This window comes from Sylvia atricapilla, chromosome 1 (assembly GCF_009819655.1).
Source record: "Sylvia atricapilla isolate bSylAtr1 chromosome 1, bSylAtr1.pri, whole genome shotgun sequence".
In the NCBI taxonomy this organism is placed as follows: domain Eukaryota; kingdom Metazoa; phylum Chordata; class Aves; order Passeriformes; family Sylviidae; genus Sylvia; species Sylvia atricapilla.
The window spans coordinates 150993832-151011776 of record NC_089140.1 but is presented as its reverse complement, the minus strand read 5'-3'; the positions used below and the strand labels follow the sequence as shown (position 1 = coordinate 151011776).

The 17945-nt window shown below is 50.3% G+C and overlaps 1 protein-coding gene and 1 long non-coding RNA gene across 3 annotated transcripts in view; one reads left to right on the top strand and one right to left on the bottom strand.

The window, feature by feature from the left end:
• Positions 1-17945, top strand: part of LOC136372319 (uncharacterized) — a 679386-nt gene that overhangs the window by 336559 nt on the left and 324882 nt on the right. The window lies entirely within an intron of this gene.
• Positions 1-17945, bottom strand: part of ADGRB1 (adhesion G protein-coupled receptor B1) — a 286248-nt gene that overhangs the window by 69736 nt on the left and 198567 nt on the right. The window contains exon 18 of the mRNA XM_066336913.1: positions 16925-17066. Within this exon, the coding sequence (XP_066193010.1) occupies positions 16925-17066 (142 nt within the window). The remainder of the gene's footprint in view (positions 1-16924; positions 17067-17945) is intronic.

The window sequence follows — 17945 nt, the reverse complement described above, 5'->3', positions numbered from 1 at the left end:
GATTCTCTCACTGCCTTCCCCATACACTGTCCCACATCATCCATAACCCACTCCTAGATCCTGAAGCTAATTAAGGACCTTCTGCATGCACTGGATCATTCCTAGCTCAGATGTTTGCTCCTGGACGAGGCATTACACAAATGATGACTGGCCAAGCTTCAGCCAAGCTTTAGGGTAATGACTGATGTCCATCTGCAGCCCATCCCACAGGAAAGACTCTGATCTGCACCTCCTTTTTCCTACAAATTTTCACAAACCCCATGTCTAGAAGAAAGAGTTTTGCTGAAGAGATGGCTTGAAGCTCATCCCTCCCCCCTACAGAAAAGGAAGGACTGGTCCAGCCCTGATGGGATTTTTGCTGGCATCAGGAAGGGGATTTACCCCAAAAATCACTGGCTGCGGGAAGAAGAGGAGCTCACTCCCTTGGGAATAATCAAATAATTAAGGTTGGAAAAGACCTTTTAGATCAACAAGCCCAACCATCAACCCAACACCACCACCATGTTTACCACTAAACCATGTCCCCAAGTGCCACAATCCACATTTTTTGATCACTTCCAGGGATACTGACTCTGCTATTTCTTTGTTTCAGAAGAAATTTTTCCCAATACCCAATCTAAACATCCCCTGGTGCAACTTGAGGCCATTTACTGTTATCCTAAGCAAGTCCTGAAGACTTTAGCCCCAATATCTTAGGATTCTGCCTTCTTCCTTCATTGTTAAGGTTTCTTTGAACTCCCCACCTTCTTTCTCTATCTATCACACATTCCCTTCAGCAAACAAAACATAATTTGTTTTATTTTTTTCTGACTAATTAAACCCCCTGACAGAAGGTGGTCAGATGCTGCAGGATCTGAGCCTTGCAAGGGAAATATCCTTAAAGAAGGAAAAATGGGAAAATCAAGGTTGGTTTAAAAAATAAAGAAGCTACCAACAGAAAAACGTCAAGGTAAGAGGAGGAACAGTCCTATGGGATTTTCTCAGCACCACAGCTGAGGAAAGAACTGGTTGTTTGCAGAAAGAATAGGATCCCCACCTGCCTGGACTGGAGGTGGTCCCAGAGAGGAACTGCTGAGAGGGGCCATCCAAAACCCCCCTGAAACACAGACAAAACTGTGCCTGTTGGGAGCCGGGAAGAGAACTTTTCCCTGGGCCAGTCGGGAACAGAGCAGGTCGTTCTGAGTCGCAAGGGCTGCTGTTCTGTCACCAGGCATGACAGGGGAGGAGAGAGGCAATCAATGACATCAGCCAGGATGGAAATAACGAGCGCTGCTGCCTGGGGGCACTGGCTGTCCTGCCACCTCATCGCTCTGCCTGGCAGGGCAGAAGGACGCTCCTCCTTTCCTACACAATTTCACCTTGCTTCCTTCTTTATCCTTCTCTTCCTTTCTCCCTAATTCTTGCTCTCCTTTGTCTTCTCTGTCTCCCTTCCTTTGGCTATTTCCCATGGCATATTCTGCCTTTTCTTTTTGCTCTTAATGCATTTTTCCAGCTCTCCCCCTTTCAAATTCTCTGCGTTTCTCCCTTTCCTTTTCTGCGGAACGCTGTGAAAAGCGACTCGATTTGAGTTGTGCTTTTTCCATTACCCTGCTCTGGCTCCAGGGTCAAACAGGCTCCAATTAGAACAAAGTATTTCTTAATGCCGTGCAGTTTGCCCCAGACCTTACAACCAAGCTGTTCTTTCTGCTTTTTCCATCCTTGATACCAAGAAAGGCTCGAACAAAGTCTTTACAGGCATAACATCACACGAATAAAATCACCAAAAAATTAAACCATTTATTCTGCTCTGAAATTAAACACAAGCACACGAATTTGGAATTTGGAGGGGGTGGGCTTTGTTTGGTTTTAGAAATGTGTTTGCTATTCATAATAGTTGCCTTGAGCCTGACTTCCTGCACATTTGAAATTAAAGATTCATGAAGTCAGAGAATTGCAGGAGCTCTGGTTGCAAGAGACATCTCCAGCTTTACAACCCAGATTGCTGCACAAGACCAGCATTGACATCAGGTGAAATGATGGCATTGTCTGGATTTGGGAATTCTCTGAGAATGCAGAGCTCTCATCCCACAGGTGCCCATTCCAGAGCCACAGCCCTCTATTGGCGACAGGGTTTTTCCTGAGGTCAGACAAGGGGAGGTTTAGATTGGTTGTCAGGAAATTTTTTTTCACTGAAAGGCAATGGAAGAGGCTGCTCAGGGAAGTGGTGGAATCTGCATCCCAGGAAGTGTTAAGGAAATGTCTGGATATTGCACTTAGGGTTGGGGCTGAGCTGTGAACGTGGTGTTACCAGGTTAACGATTGGACTCCACAGTTTTGGAGATTTTTTCCCCAGCCTAAATTATTCCACGCACTTCCCCAGCTACAGTTTGTATCTTTCCCCCTTGTTACACGACCAGGCACAAGCGAGTGGAATTTGGTTTTATAATTTTTGTAACTGTCCCACAGGCTGTGACCAGAGTGCCCTTTACATCTTTGCAAGACCAAGTGAGTCCCTCTCCATCCCCTCAAAGGTCAGGAGCTCAAAGCAGCCAGTCTCATTCCACCCTCCTGACACAGAACTGGACCAGCTGGGTGGGATTTACTCCAAGAATTGCACAGGAATGGTTTTGCTGTGCCACTGGCCCAAAGGCTTTTTATGACTCCTGTGAAGGGTTTTTTTTTTTAAGCCTCACTGTATTGATTTCACTGCTGGTTGGACAACCCTTGTCAAAGCAGGGAGAGAGTTGTTAAAATTGCTGGAAAATAATGCTTTTAGCAGGGCTTAGAGAGGCAAACAGCTTCCAGAACAAAAGGATGTGTGTCAGTGCTGGAGAAAACAACTCAGGAGGGTTGAGTGATCAAGAGGCGAATGTGCTCTTGTCAGCTGCCAAAAAACCACTGATTTTTTTAATGCTCAATTTGGTCAGATTCAGGATTTCTCATCCAGGCTCAGGCCCTGTGGATATCACATTTATACTTCATTGGGATGGGAAGTTTCCATGTACCCTGAGCCTGCTCAAGGGAAGGCTCAGTTTTCTCTCCCTGGACACCAGTGATTTCTTGCCGTGACTGCAAGACAGGGAGAGAGGGAGAGGACGACACATCCACTTGGTGGATGTCAAGGATTTAGTGAGAGCAGGACTGGGCCAGAGGTGAAAGGAGATTTTTTGGTGGGTCAGCCTTGTCAGAGGTCTACAGGGTTCACTCAAGTCAGATGAGCAGTGAGAGAGGACCAAAACATCTTTTTCCCATAGAATCACAGAATAGTTTAGGTTGGAAGGGATTTTTGAAATCATCCAATTCCAAGCCCCTGCCATGGGCAGGGACACCTTCCACTACCCCAGGCTGCTCCAAGCCCTGTCCAGCCTGGCCTTGGACACTTCCAGGGATGGAGCAGCCACAGCTTCTCTGGGCACCCTGTGCCAGGGCCTCACAACCCTCACAGGGAAAAGTTTCTTCCCAATATTTAATATAATTCCATCCTCTTTCAGTTTAAGCCATTCCCCCTCATCCTCTCACTCTGTAGCAGCAACATCAGTGCCCAACAATCCAAAATATAGTCCCACACTGGCTACTAAAATGAACTCCATCCTGAATTAAACCTGTAAAAAAGTCTTTCTCCGCTTTTCTTATAACACTTCACGTATTGAAAAAACAAAATAAGGTCTCCCCAGAGCCTTCTCTTCTCCATCATTTAACCTCTGAGAAGGGCTTTGAGGTCCCTGCACGAAGATCACTTAGAGGCACCGTTAATAAATCATCTTTTCAGACTTTCTTTCTGGAAGATGTGACATCTTCCCAGCTCAGCCCCTGCCACTGCGAGGCAGGGCCAGAGGATTTCCACCTTGCTTTGCTTCCCTCGTATCAAAACCACAGACTGGCCATGTCAAAGCTAAGAGCCACCCATTATCAGGAACATATTTGTGGAGCTCAGGGCTCCTTTTATGTTATTTGGCTGGTCTAAACAGCCAATTCTGTGCAATTACAGCACACAAAAATCACCCAGAGAGACATCTTAACACGCTACTATTTATTAACAATCGCTAAACTCTTCGATGGGCGTTGAGTCCGCTGGCAAGATACAACATGACAATTTGCTTTTAGCCAAGAGCCTTGACGAAGTTTTCAGGGCAGAGGAGTGGCCACTCAGTCTCTCCTTAATGGGAACTGTCAGGATAATTTCCTGCAGGCTGGCAGGGAATTACAGGAGTTAACAGTGGGCATTATCTACCTGCCAGTCAGCAACGCCAGGGTCAGCTCACTGCCATGCTGGAACTCCCAGGCTGCTCTCCCAGCGCCTCAATCCCAGTCTTCATGTCAAGGATGGATGGATCAGTCCCATATTGATGCTGAGAACCACCCTCCTCCCGACCAGCCAGCTACCCCCAAACATTTTCACCATCATTCTCCAAAACACTCAAAGCTTTATGCGCTTTATTTGTCCCTTTCCGACTGCACCTTGCTCAGCCCAGCTACTGAAATCCCGGTTTTATGGAGCTCTGGAGAAGAGCCTGGAGTCACTCTGCATCCCTCTGCCAGCTGTGGGTTTGGGAACCAGCGTGAGGAGCCAGGGGACCCCAAGGAGGAGAGCAGGGTCTATTCCCAGCTTGCCCACACAGGTCAGCTGTGGACACAGAGCTCTGTCACTTAAGCCAATCTTTTCAAAGGCCTCTCAGCTGATCTGATTTAGGTGGCAAACACTGGCTTTATCTTCTCAAGGGCCTGTTTTGATCCCCTGGACACGGAAGGGAATAACACTGCACCTCCATCTCTCTTCCAAAGCTTAATTCAGCTTAGATTCCTGCTGTGTGCAAACGCCTCGGGGGGCTCCTGGGGCTGTGTCACAACAATCAAGCACCAGCACCTTATTCTCTGCTATGCAAGACCTTTGGGAAGGATGGAGGATAGACAGGAGAGAGCTTTTGGCTTAACTGTTTGTGAGCTGGTCAGATGGCACGTCTGGCTTTTAAATCTTTGCTTTTCTCGCATATGGAAAATTTGTTCTGTTCCAGCCTTTCCCTTTAAAGCATAGAGAGGAGAAAATAAAACCATTTTCCACAACAAAGCTGGCAATAATCAAAATGGCCAATTCTTCCATGGGCAGCACCTCTTTGCTTCTGAGAAAACGGGCAGAAGTGAACTTTAATCACGTTGTGCAGCAGCACTGACACAGGCACTGCGGGAAACAGCAAACCTCAATCTCCCCGTGTCAGTCCTGGGAAATCAAATGCTCTAGGATCCACTCCACTGCCCCGAGATGGAGTGGTACAATGCAGGTATTCACACAAACATCCAAAGCAGAGGGGACTTGTCCATACTGCTCAGTGCAACATTAATTCTCCAAAACTCCTTGAAATGAGGTTGTGCTGAGGTGAGGGTCACCTGCATCTCCCAGGCAAATAATGATAAGACAAGGGGAAATGGTCTCAAAATGCACCAGGAGAGGTTCAATTTGGATATTAGGAAAAATTTTTCCATTGAAAGGGTGGTTAAGCATTGGGACAGGCTCCCCAGGGAAATTATGGAGTCACCCTTCCTGGAAATGTTCCAAAAAAAGGAGCAGATGTGCCACTCTGAGATGTTTAGGGGGCACGGTGGGATTCAGTTGAAGGTTGGACTTGATGATCTTGGAGGTCTTCTCTAACCTGAACGATTTGATGATTCGTGGACCATGCCATGTTCTGAACATTGCTGGTTGCCACAAGCTAAGACACATCCAGGGAACATTATAAAATTAAATATTAGGGACAATTACAGGAGCTGCTTGAGCTGTTTCTCTTCTAGAGCTGCTTCTGCCATGGAGCTTACAATTATTATCATTATCATAATAATAATTGTTACTACTACCACTATTACCGTTACTGGCATTATTTTACCATAGGGACATATGTTCTGTAACTACTTTAAAAATGAGTCTTCTTTCCTGCACCTTCCTGCTTGGAATTATCATTTCCTTGTGCTACAGAGAACAACCTGTTCAAATTCCTTAACTGACTTAGAAGCTCATTGCCCTCCTCCCTTGTAGCTTCCCAGCTGAGCACCTTGCAGGGAAATGTGGTAAGATTTACACACAGCTAAAATAAAATAAGCCCATAGCAGACTGGGAATGGAAAATGAGAGCAGAATCCAGACTGTGTTTATCCTGATTTAAACAGTATTTTGGTTCCATGCCAGGCAACAGCATTTCACCAAATTACTCCAAACCAGCCCGCTGTTTGTTTTACACTATCAGTGGCGTGCTGGAGAGTGGTGCCAGACCAGCAGCTCTCCCCACAGCATGGGCAAAACGTTCCTTCCCCATTTCTGTGCATCCCACCCTTCGGAGAGACCCACCTGAGGAGTGGGGCAACACCTGAGGTCTTGGTGTCTGCAGAATGACTCCTGCCCAGGATGCTCAGATAACCTATCTGCCAACCATCACAGAGAGCAAATATCCACTCTCCTTTTCCCCTCGCCTGTTGAAGAGCATTCCTCAAGAAAAACCTTCCTCCAAAGCACAAAGAATGAACATTTGTGCAAAATCTGCCATGTCTGAAGCATCTCTTATAACCTGAATTAAAGATTATATTCTGTGATTCTCTGAATTAAAGGTCTTTATACAAAGACCCTTTAATTCAGAGAATCATAGAATATCCTCAGTTGCAAGGGACCCGCAAGGATCATCAAGTCCAACTCCTGACCCTGCACAGGACACCCTAACAATCCCACCACTGCCTGAGAGCTTTGTCCAAATGCTCAGGGCTGTGAGCATTCCCAGGGGAATGTTCCAATGCCCAGTGACTCCCTGGATGAAGAATCTTTTTCTGATGTCCAGCCTAACCCTCTCCTGACACAGCTCCAGCCATTCCCTCAGGTCCTACCACTGTCACAGAGAGATGAAATTGGTGGTGCTCCTCTGCTTCCCCTCATGAGGAAGCTGCAGACCCCAATGAGGTCTCCCCTCAGTCTCCTCCATGCTGAACAAACCTTTATTACTTGCAGATGCTCCCATCCTCTCACTGTTCAACCACTGGAGATCCCTGCCCTAACAAAGGCTCCTGAACCAAACTAAGGCTGAACCAACAACTTTGGAGTAAAATGTCCCCAGTTCGCTTCCAGTCCTCAGAGGCTTTCAGGGGTTTCTTGGCTAAGGAAAGAAGATGAAGGGATTCCAGCCATTTGGGTTATTCTGCTGTTATGAGGATAATGACAGCTTTATTCCCACTGCAGTCTGAGGAGCCCCTGGGATCCAGCATGTTTCCAGCCCCAGCCGGTCACTGGGGAGCCACTGGTGCAAATTCCCTCTACATGGAGCAGAGATCTCCAAGCAGCCCTCAAGGAATCAGCTTCCAACCCCAACCCCCAACTCATTCACAGCTGAGCGACTGGAAAGCGGAGCTGCAACAGCCCCTGGATTTACAGCTGTACTGAGCTGATACAAACAAAACCAAAAGTGGCCCCAGCAGTCGGATATTCCCCACCTGGGGAAACGCTGGCATGATTGCCATGTTTAAAAAGAGGGGGAAGAACCATTTGTCATGGAAAATGAAAGCGTTGTCTCACTTGTGGGAGAAGAGCAGAGTCGTTTTGCTTTCACGGATTTATTGAATATATTCTGTATATTCTTGTGGTGAGCAGGGCAGGTAGGCAGAGAGCAATGGAGCTGCAGGCTGAGTTTTGGCTGGCTGTTATCACTCCCAGCACAGTATCAGTTTCTTGATTAGACACTCCTCACATTTAGAGGGACATTTCGAGCTCAAATACTCCCAATTACAACTCTGACATTACTTTTCCACACATATTGCCCATTTTTGATTAAAGATTACCAAAATCTCGCCAGCAGGTTTATCCACCCAGCTATTACTTGATAGCAAAAGTATGAAGGGCACAAACCTTTCACAAACTGCTTCAATTTGGACTTAAATGAACATAATAAAAATGACTTACCCATTTCCTACCGCATGGCAATTTAAAGGCAACCTCAGCCTTTGTGCAGGGCACAAAGGCCTTAGAGGTGAAGCAGATTGTCAAATTTACCTGAAGAATTGCTTTTTCAGGCCAAAGAACAATGGAGATGGGTGCAGAGTAATAGAGGAAAGATGAGGAACACTCAACAGTTCGCCTGACACTTTGCTTTGAAAAGGAAGATAATCTCTAATTCTGACTCCCACCCCATGAGCCCATGAAGCCCAGCCTCCAGCACCCACTCGTTACCATTTTCAAACAAGCCCCTTTGTGATGCTCCCACGCCGTCCTCCTGCCTTGGGAGAAGCTCCACGAGAGCCCCCTCGAAAGCCACCCAGAGCTTCAAACCTGCCCTGTAAAGCCCTGCCCTGGTGCAATGCCCACAGCCCAGTCCACCCAGAGCTCCAAATCTCTCCTGTAAAGCCCTGCCCTGGTGTAATGCCCACAGCCTAGTCCATCCCAGAGATTCAAACCTGCCCTGTAAAGCCCTGCCCTGGTGTACCCAGAGCTTCAAATCTCTCCTGTAAAGCCCTGCCTGGTGCAATGCCCACAGCCCAATCCACCCAGAGCTCCAAATCTCTCCTGTAGATCCCTGCCTTGTGCAATGCCCACAGCCCAGTCCACCCAGAGCTCCAAATCTCTCCTGTAAAGCCCTGCCTGGTGCAATGCCCACAGCCCAGTCCACCCAGAGCTTCAAATCTCTCCTGTAGAGCCCTGCCTTGTGCAATGCCCACAGCCCAGTCCACCCAGAGATTCAAATCTCTCCTGTAAAGCCCTGCCCTGGTGCAATGCTCACAGCCCAGTCCATCCCAGAGCTTCAAATCTGCCCTATAAAGCCCTGCCTGGTGTAATGCCCACAGCCCAGTCCACCCAGAGCTTCAAATCTCTCCTGTAAAGCCCTGCCCTAGTGCAATGCCCACAGCCCAATCCACCCAGAGCTCCAAATCTCTCCTGTAAAGCCCTGCCTGGTGCAATGCCCACAGCCCAATCCTGGCAGACGTGACCATGACTAACAACCCTGTGCTGTTTACACGAGCCCCCACGCCCGCCCCCATTCCAGCATCCTGGGGGCTCCAGATGGAAAATTCAGCTGAAATTCCCACACTGCTGGGTCAGGGTGGCTTCGTGGCTCAGAGCTGAGCAGGCTGAAGTGGTGCTCTCATAGCTGAAGCCTCCTTGGCTGGCATGGGTTGTAAATATGAGATGACAGTGGATCGACAGCCACAGGTGGAAGTGGGAAGTTGTGGACAGACTTGGTGATTTTTGGCTTCTCCATCTGCCTCCAGCCCATTCCTCCGCCTCCCACCAATGTGCTGCCCCTCTGCAACGTCCCTCTCTTTATACACAGCAAGGCACAGACACCAAGGGGATCTACATCACACAGTTCCAGGTAGGAGAGTGGAAAAGACCTGACAAGCTCAGCTCATGCCTCAGCCTGATGCAAAACCATCAAAACCACCCCCAGCCCTCCTCAAGAAAACCTTTTCTGATGGAGTCTGGGCTCTTGACTATCCCTGCAGTCAGAAGGTTTTCCCTTGCACCTGAATTAAATCTCTCACTCTGCAATTTGAGCCCAATCCCCAGCAGACACAGAAAGCAGATTATTCCCTTTCCACAGCCACCTTCAACCCGTTTGAAGATTATCATCCTCTTTCCCCTCAGCCTTTTTTTTCTGTGAGGAAAGAGCCAAAACGTCTCACAGAGCTCAGCCATCAATGTGGAGGCACCACACCAAACATCTCTGACACATCGTCCTCTCCCACACGCCCTCCCACACTCTGGGCTGTGCCAGTCATCCTGCCTGGACCGGAGCAGAGTAATCCCAGGCAGGTAACACTCCCACACTTGGTTCACATTTCTGGCCCTCAAATCTGCTCACAAGCGAGGCTGAGCGCTGATTTCCGAGCTCTTAGGAAAGGGGAAAGTAGGAATTGGGAAGACCCTGGTGTCCTGGCTTAAATCCACACCTCCTTTAGCAGAGCAGTAAGCTGTGGCAGGGTAATAGGGCAGCTGTCACACTTGCTAAGCCGCCTTCATGGCAACAAGCCATTAAGCACAGCAGCTCAGAATAAGCACCAAACCCCTCAGGAATGCCTGGACACGCAGGATCCCAGGGCATTCTCCGTGAGGCTTTAATCTGAGCTGGAGACAGGGGACCAAGCCCAGCCCTGCTCTGCTCCTGGGGTCACTCGGTTAATGCCAGCGCCGCTCTCGCCTTCCCACCGAAGGGTGAATTTGGCTCGGCATTACTCACGCTCCAGCACTGAATCCCACAACGGCTTTAAGCTCCCAGCCACTTGATCCTGCTCCTCTCCCACGTCCCCTTCAGATGGAGAGATACGGGAGGGTGATGCAGCATTTGCCTGCAGAAGAGTCCCTGCCAGGGCTGCGCCGAGCTCGGCTGGCTGGCGGGGGCCGAGCCGCAGCCCCACGCTGCTGCAATCCCACCAGCTGGAGTTTTGTCAGGAGTTAAAGACCTGGGCGAATCCACCAGCGCCGAGCAGGAACTCAGGGAGGGAAGCTGTCAGCTGGGAATATCTCCCCAAGCACCCGGCGGATCGACAGACAGCGAAATCCGCAGACAGCCGCCGAGGAGGTGGGATGCTGGATGACTGCTTATTATGCTGAGCCAAATCCTCCTATTATTACCTCCTGTGCTACCTGTCTTCTTTTAATATATTCAAGTGTTGTCTCTGCTAGAAGCACAGCACAGCGCTGAGAGGGAATTCCTGTCCCACTTGTCTCTCATGCCTTGCCTGTGTATGTTCCAATATCAATCACTTATTTGCTAATGGGATCTTTTATTAGATATCTGTGTACAGCACACAGCAGTGGCTACCTCCAGTCACTTCTTGCAGCAGAATAACAAACCCTGGCTGCCTCTGGCACCTGGAGCACACCGCAAGCTCTGTCAGTGATCCCCTTCCTCTTAAAACCCAACATAAATCACCTGTACCTCAACTCTGGGTCCTCTCCAAAGTCAAATGAGATTTATCCTGAATTCCCTCTGCAGCACAAACTGACAGACTCCACATCAGTGACAGAGCAACCCTTTAAAACCAGGTGATTTCCGGCAAAGCGAAAATGTAGGAACACAGTCCAGGGCTTTCTGTTAAGAGGGCGCTTTGGAAAAATAATGGACTTCTTTCAAGAGGGAGTTGGACCGTGGGTTGGCCCGTTTGGCCCCCTAAGAGCATCACACATCCTGTTTCCTTCTTAATCACATTATGAGAGAGAGTAGGAGGGGAAAACTGTCTGCCCAGCTGGTTCCCACCCTGTCTTCTCCACACTATCCACGCCTGCTGAAACTCAGGAGGGCTAAACTGGATTTAGTGACAAGAGCCTCCCTGCTGAGCACAGCAAAGAGCAGCCGTGATTTACAGAATCACCAGCTTGATCCTACAAGCTGCCATGGACCTTGAGGAAAAACACCCTAGAGAAAACACAGCAGCTGCTCCTGCTGTGGAGCAGGAGATGGGCAAAGCCCAGAAATCCCCAGCAGCACTTAGACCACATCCTTCCCCAATCCCAGCACGGAGCTCTCCTGGGATAAGCAGGAGGTCCAGCTGGAGCGGCCCTTCGCCACTCCCACCTTGGCATCTCTGCACCCAGGGGGAGTTCAGTGGCAACAGCACAAATCCCCAGGAAATCTTAGGCAACGTTTCCCAGCCTCAAGAGGCATAATCAGCTCCTGAGAGACACTCTACACACAGCAGCATCCTGGAGAGGACGGGGTGATTGCAGGGAGAGGTGCCAGCAGCACAAGCGCGGGAACTCGCAGAGGATTTGGACCTCAAAAGCCCAAATGTTCGTGGCTCAGCAATGTTCACCCTGGCACAGCTCCTGCCAAGTGGGCAAGAGGAGGCTCCTAATGCTCTGTCAGGGAAATGACAGCACTTGGTGCTTCCTGGAGCACCCTTCAGGCTCGGGGCACTGTGCAAATGTGGATGCACAGAGCCCGGGATGTCACCTGCAAGGGTGCTGCAGCTGGAGAAAGGGAGGCAGAAAGCGAGGAAGAGTTTAGCTCAAGGTCACGATTTCACTGACAGGCACAGAAAAGCTCTGGCTGTAGCCTCAACAACACACCCACACACACCAAACTTTCCCCTAAACCCCTGTACAACCTGACCAGAGTTTGATGTCTCAAAGACTTCAAGCCTGGCAGAACAGAAAACTTCCCTTCCTCAGAAAAGTCCAACTTCTGAATGCAGAAGAAGCAGCACCAGTATTAACCAAGCCTGGAAACTGTTGTGAACATGAGAACTGTCAGTTCTGAAGGTATGCAAAAGGCTTTGTTCCTATCCAGACTCTAAATTTCACATGATAAGTGATGGAAGAATATAAATGTTAAAATGTTCACCTCCAAATGAAGTTCTCCAGTCTTATCTAAATGAAACTGCTATAATTTTCCATCAAAATGTTGTCAGAATTGCTACACCCTAACAAAATATTTGATTCATAACACAGTTTTTTTTTCTTTTTTAATTTTTTGCTGCTGGGAAACCTGGATCTCCTCCCTGTGCACGAGAAGCCCTACAGAATTTTAGGAGCTTAAAATAACCCACCTTGTGTGTGTGTGCACTGTCCATGAAGTACAGAGAGCTCCTGTAGCACAGGACAGTCTTTTCAGGGGGAAGATCCTCAGGGCACAACAAGATCTCTGAAGGTCCCTTCCATCCCAAAATGGGAAGAGTTTCAGGGACAAAAAAGGAAATGTTCTAAGTTGAGACAGGAACTCTCTCCCCATGGGTAGGAAGCACACCAGGAAATGTGCTTCCCATTCTTGCAGACTGGTGATAACACTGAGCAAAGCCCCTTGCAACAGCCTGGGATACAAATCCTGGAATCACTAAGGTGGGAAAATACCTCTGAGATTATCAAGTCCAATCATCAGTTCAGCACCCAAGTGCCACATCCACACATTTCTTCAACACTTCCAGGGATGGTGAGTCCCCTGGTTCATTGGGCAGCCTGTTCCAATGGTTGACAACCCTCTCCATGAAGATTTTTTTTTTCCTAATATCGAATCTAATCCCCCACCAGCACAACTTAAGGCTTTTTCCTCTCATCTCACAGGTCTGCTCTCTCTGGATGCTCATCTGCCTGGCCAGAAATCACCAAGGACAGCTCTGCTACAATAAACCCCACAAATCTCTACAGCTGCTGGTTTTGTCTGTCGTAAAACACCAACACAGAGGTGAGATGTCCCAAAAATTCGGTGCAGGCATAGCAAACTCAGCACCCCTACAAGTTCTTGCCACCAGCTCCTGATCTTCATCAAGCCTAGAAATGAGAGGACAGCTCAGGTGCCTCTCTCTGCTCAGCTTTCTGCAGGCAGGACCAATAAGGAGGGAGAGAGAAAACAGAGGTTTATTTGTAGAGTTTTACTCCAGCTCTAAGGTCTGTACAAATCCCAGAACCATCAGCTGGGGTTGAAAGGGACCTTAAAGATCATCCAATTCCAATGCCCTGCCATGGATAGAGAGACCTTCCACAGCTTTCCCAAAACCCCATCCAAGCTGTCCTGAGCTAAGCTTTAAAGCTTGATTGACTTTACAAAGGCCAAGCACAAGGTGGAAGGCAGCGAAGAAAACATGAGCCAAACTCAGTTGAGACAACCAAAGAGTGAAAGGCTTTGCTGCTCATCCTCAGGCTTCCTTCCCACCTCCAAAAACTGCAAAAATATATTGAAAAAACCCCACCACCCCGGGCCTCACGTGCAGCTCTGTGGTTTCCCTTTGCCCTCACTCTCTGTCAGCACTGCTACTGTGCAGGTGCAGCACCACAGGCATTGCCCTTCCAAAATAGGCAGGGTATAAAGCTAGAACAAAAAGACAGTCCCAAAATGCTTGTGTGTGTTCCTTAATTTAAGAGGTTTTAATCTTTCATGATGGTCAAACAGCAGTTGTGCCAAAGCAGGGCATGAGGCTGCCTCTGTCAAGTGGAAATAGCAGGGGAAATCAAACACAAATCTGAACTCCGGCTTTTGAGCCGGATCCGAACAGCTCCATCACGGTTTAGGGATGTCTGTCTCCCAAACCGATTCAAAACACAGCACTTCAGCCTCCAGCTCCACTGAAATCAAGGAAAACTGCTTCCTTTCCCCACCACATGAGCAACTCTCAGGTCCCAGCCCAGGCAAACTGTCCTTGGCCAGTCCGAATCAGCAGCAACAGTCGTCCCAAAAGCCTTTTTTTCACTGCAAAGGAGCTGTGCCCACACCAGGGTTACAAATATTTCAAGCTGCCAGGGCCAAAGGCTCCAGAAGGGAGATTTATAGCAATAAATAATATTAATGACACAGGCGGACGGAGCTTCTTGTCCTGAGAGCTCCAAAGGCACATGAAAAACTGCACCATAAATGTCACCACCGCAGACACCAACGATGACGAGATGCCACCTCTGGGGACGGGAGGCAACGTGGGCTTGTTCAGAATGAGATTTGGGGAGGAAAGCGAGGGAATGAGGAGCTGGATGAGCACAGCCATGCAAGCTCACAGGGCAGGCACAGACAGGAGATGGGTCCCAGCTGGTTCAGCCTCACTGCTGCTCCCCACCATCATGAAACCCTTGGGTTGGCTTAGCTGGGAGGACTCAGGAGATATCCAAGCCCCAGCTGTCCCCCCAGCACAGCCAAAGGACTCCTCCTGATACCCACAAGTGGACTCGAGGCAGGAAAAAAATGAGTTGGGGAAACATAACCCAACCAGCAGCTAGAGGAGTTGGAGAGACGGCAAAAGAAGCAATTTTAGGCCTAAACCCCAAAGGAGTAGCTGTGAGTTTAGTTGCAGAGATAATAAAACATGCCTGGGAGAAGGAAGCTGTATCCTCCTGCAGGCAAGCCCACTCTTAAATGCAAAATACTTTCAGGGATCATAAAGGGCTAACATCCACCCTGTGTTATCCAGGTAACACCCAAACACCTGGAGCTGAGGGAGCAGCAGCATCTGGCCACATCAAATTAACCATTTTTTCCCCAGTATGCTTAATTAAATAATACCAAACAGTGTGTGAACATAAAATCTACATAAAAGAAACTTCTGCTTTAGACAAGGTGAAGATTCCCTTTGCTTTTGCCACACTGCCTGATCCTCTGCCTGCTTTCAGAAGATGGATCAGCAGGGCACTTTCACCAGTAGCTCTGGGCTCTCTTCATTCCAGGCTTTGCCTTAGAAGCCTCCCTGCAGCAGAAATCCCAGTTTATTTTCCCCAGCCATGCAACCTCCCAAAACTTTGTCAGGATATCTCGGAGTCATGCAGGGCAAGGCTCACTCATCAATCACAACCTCTAGAGCCAGACCCTGAACCTGCTGGAGCTTGGGGTGAAGGGTGAAGCCCTGCTGGCAGGCAGGTCACAGCCCTGAAGGCTCCCAGGGCAGGTGATAAATCCCACCTGGCTCACCTGAGATCACCCTGTCCACCTCGAGAAGGCTGGAAACGCTCCTGGAGAGCACCAGCCCAGCAGCCGCCTCCCTGCCCGCTTGGTTTTTGATGGCAAGACAAGGAAACAACAACCCATGGAAGAGGATGGGTGCAGGGATGCCAGGGTCGATGCAGCCAGCTGCTTCCAAGCGGGAATGCACTCCCAGTGCTACCTCTGAGCATCCTTCAACCAGAATATCTCTACCTGAGACCACAGAGTTGGTGCCTCTGTCCAGAGGAGCCCAAAAGCTGCTCTGCCCAACACCCCAGAGCCCATTTCTCAGCCCTGTGGTGGCTGGGCCTGCTCGGGGCCCGGGCAAACACAACCAACACTGTGTCTTTAAAACCACTTCAGTGCAGATGTTGTTTCCATGGTAACTAGTGGACCAAATACATTAGTGTTTCTAATAATAAACCAAACCTTCATCTTGGAAAATGTGATCCCCCCTCTCCCTTTACCACGCTCACCCCTTCCTTTCTTCCTTTCCCCTCCCCTTTTGCCGAATTAAGCCAGCATTTAACAAGCAAGCCATAATTAGTAAATAATTGCAAGGGCCCAGTAACTCCCAGTGCCCAGGCAGATGGAGAAGCTTTAGGTGGAGGAGGGGGTGGCTTTGCTCTGTGAACCTGGGAACTGTCCAAAATGGGATGAACTACTTTAAAAAAAAAAAAAAAAAAGAAAGAAAAACATTCAAAAGCACAAGGTGGAAGAGAGGAGCCTGCGAAGCGTCTTTTGACCACCCCAGCGCTGTCTTTAGTGCCCTGGCATCCTCCCCGTGCTCTGACTCAGGGTGCAGCCGCCCAGCGATAATTTCTAGGAATCTCGCACTTTTTTTTTTTTCCTTTTTTTCTTTCCCGCAGGCTCCGTCCGAGACGCGGCACCGACTTCGTGTCCCCAACAAGCGGCCAAAAAAACTTCACAACTCCTCCCCTCCACGCTCCCCGATTCCAGCGTGGGAACCCCCCCAACCACACACACACCCACCCCAAAAACTGCGTGGGGCGGCGGGAAGGACGGCGAGGCGGGGATGATGGAGACACGCGGGGAGAGAGGCGGAGCGGGGCGATTCCGCCCCCCCAAAATAACCCACGTGCGAAGATTCCGCGCGTGGGGGAGCCCACGGGAGCGAAGACGCCTGCGGGGGCCGGCGGCTCCCCGCGTTTAGCGGGGCTCACGTCCCGAGAAAGAGCGCGGGGATGGAAGGATGGATGGGGAGGACGAGGGGAGCAGCCCCGATGTCCGTGCGCGTGTGTCCCCAAAGCTGCGCTCAGGGTCGGCGGGGAAGGGGAGAGGAAGGACGGCGGGGAAGAAGGAAGGGGGAGGGTTATGCAAAGCCTCACGCTGTTGTCGCCACGGCCCCGGTGACACCGGACTGCAGCAGCAGCAGCAGCAGCAGCCGCGCTCGGGGCTGTCCCCGCCGCGCCTCCGCGGTACCCGAGAGCCGAGCGCCGGGGATGCTCCGCTGCATCCCGAGCGCGTCCCCTTCCCTCCCGCTCCATTCCGCCCCGTCCCCCGTGTGTCCCCACACCTCCCCGGCCCCTCCGCTCCTCCCTCCGCGGTGCCGCCGGCGGGACTCACCATGTCGGGGCTGAGCTGGGCTAAGATGGCGAAGGCGGAGAGCCGGTCACACAGGCACTTGGTCCGGGAGGCGTCGAGCGGGACCGTTCGGCAGCCGCGCCAGGACCAGGCGCCGGGCGGAGAGGCGGAGGCGGAGGCTCTGCTGGAGGGAGGAGAGCAGGGAGGGAGGGACGGGGCGGCGGAGCGGGGAGAGAGGGAGAGCGGCCGTCAGGGCGGGCGGGGAGCGGGCACCGCGCCCCCCGCCGCCCCCATCCCACCAACCCCCCGCAGGACCTGCGGCTCCATCCTGGTCCTGGTGCGGGACCCCTGGACCGCTGTGACCCCTCCATCACCCCCCACACATGGGAACGGCCCCCTGCAGCCCCCGGGCTGCCCGGTCTCACGATCGCCATACACACCTCCCTAACCCTAAGGCCCTGCCCCACATATCCCATATGCACCCCCTAACCATATTGCTCTTTCCCGCATATCGCGTATACACCTCTCTAACCCTATGGCCGTATCCCACATGTCACATACACCCATTACGGACCCTATTGCTCTTTCCCACATATCCCATATACACCTCTCTAACCCTATAGCCCTGTCCCACCTGTGCATTATACACATTACGGACCCTATTGCTCTTTCCCACATATGCCATATACACCTCTCTAACCCTATGGCCGTGTTCCACATATCTCACATACATCTCTCTAACCCTCTAGCCCTGTCCCACATGTCCCATATACACCTTCCTGATGCTATAGCTCTTTCCCACATATCCCATATACAGCTCGCTAAACCTACAGCCCTGTCCCACATGTCCCATATACACCCTTTTGCCCCTATAACCCTGTCTTATTTACATGCAACTCAACCCTACAACCCTGCCCCACGTACCCCATATATACCTTCTTAACCCTATAGCCCTTTCCCACTTATCCCATATACACCTTCTTAGCCCTGTGCCCAGTCCCACATATCCCATACACATATTCTTAAGCCTATAGCCCTGTCCCACTTGTTCCATGTACACACC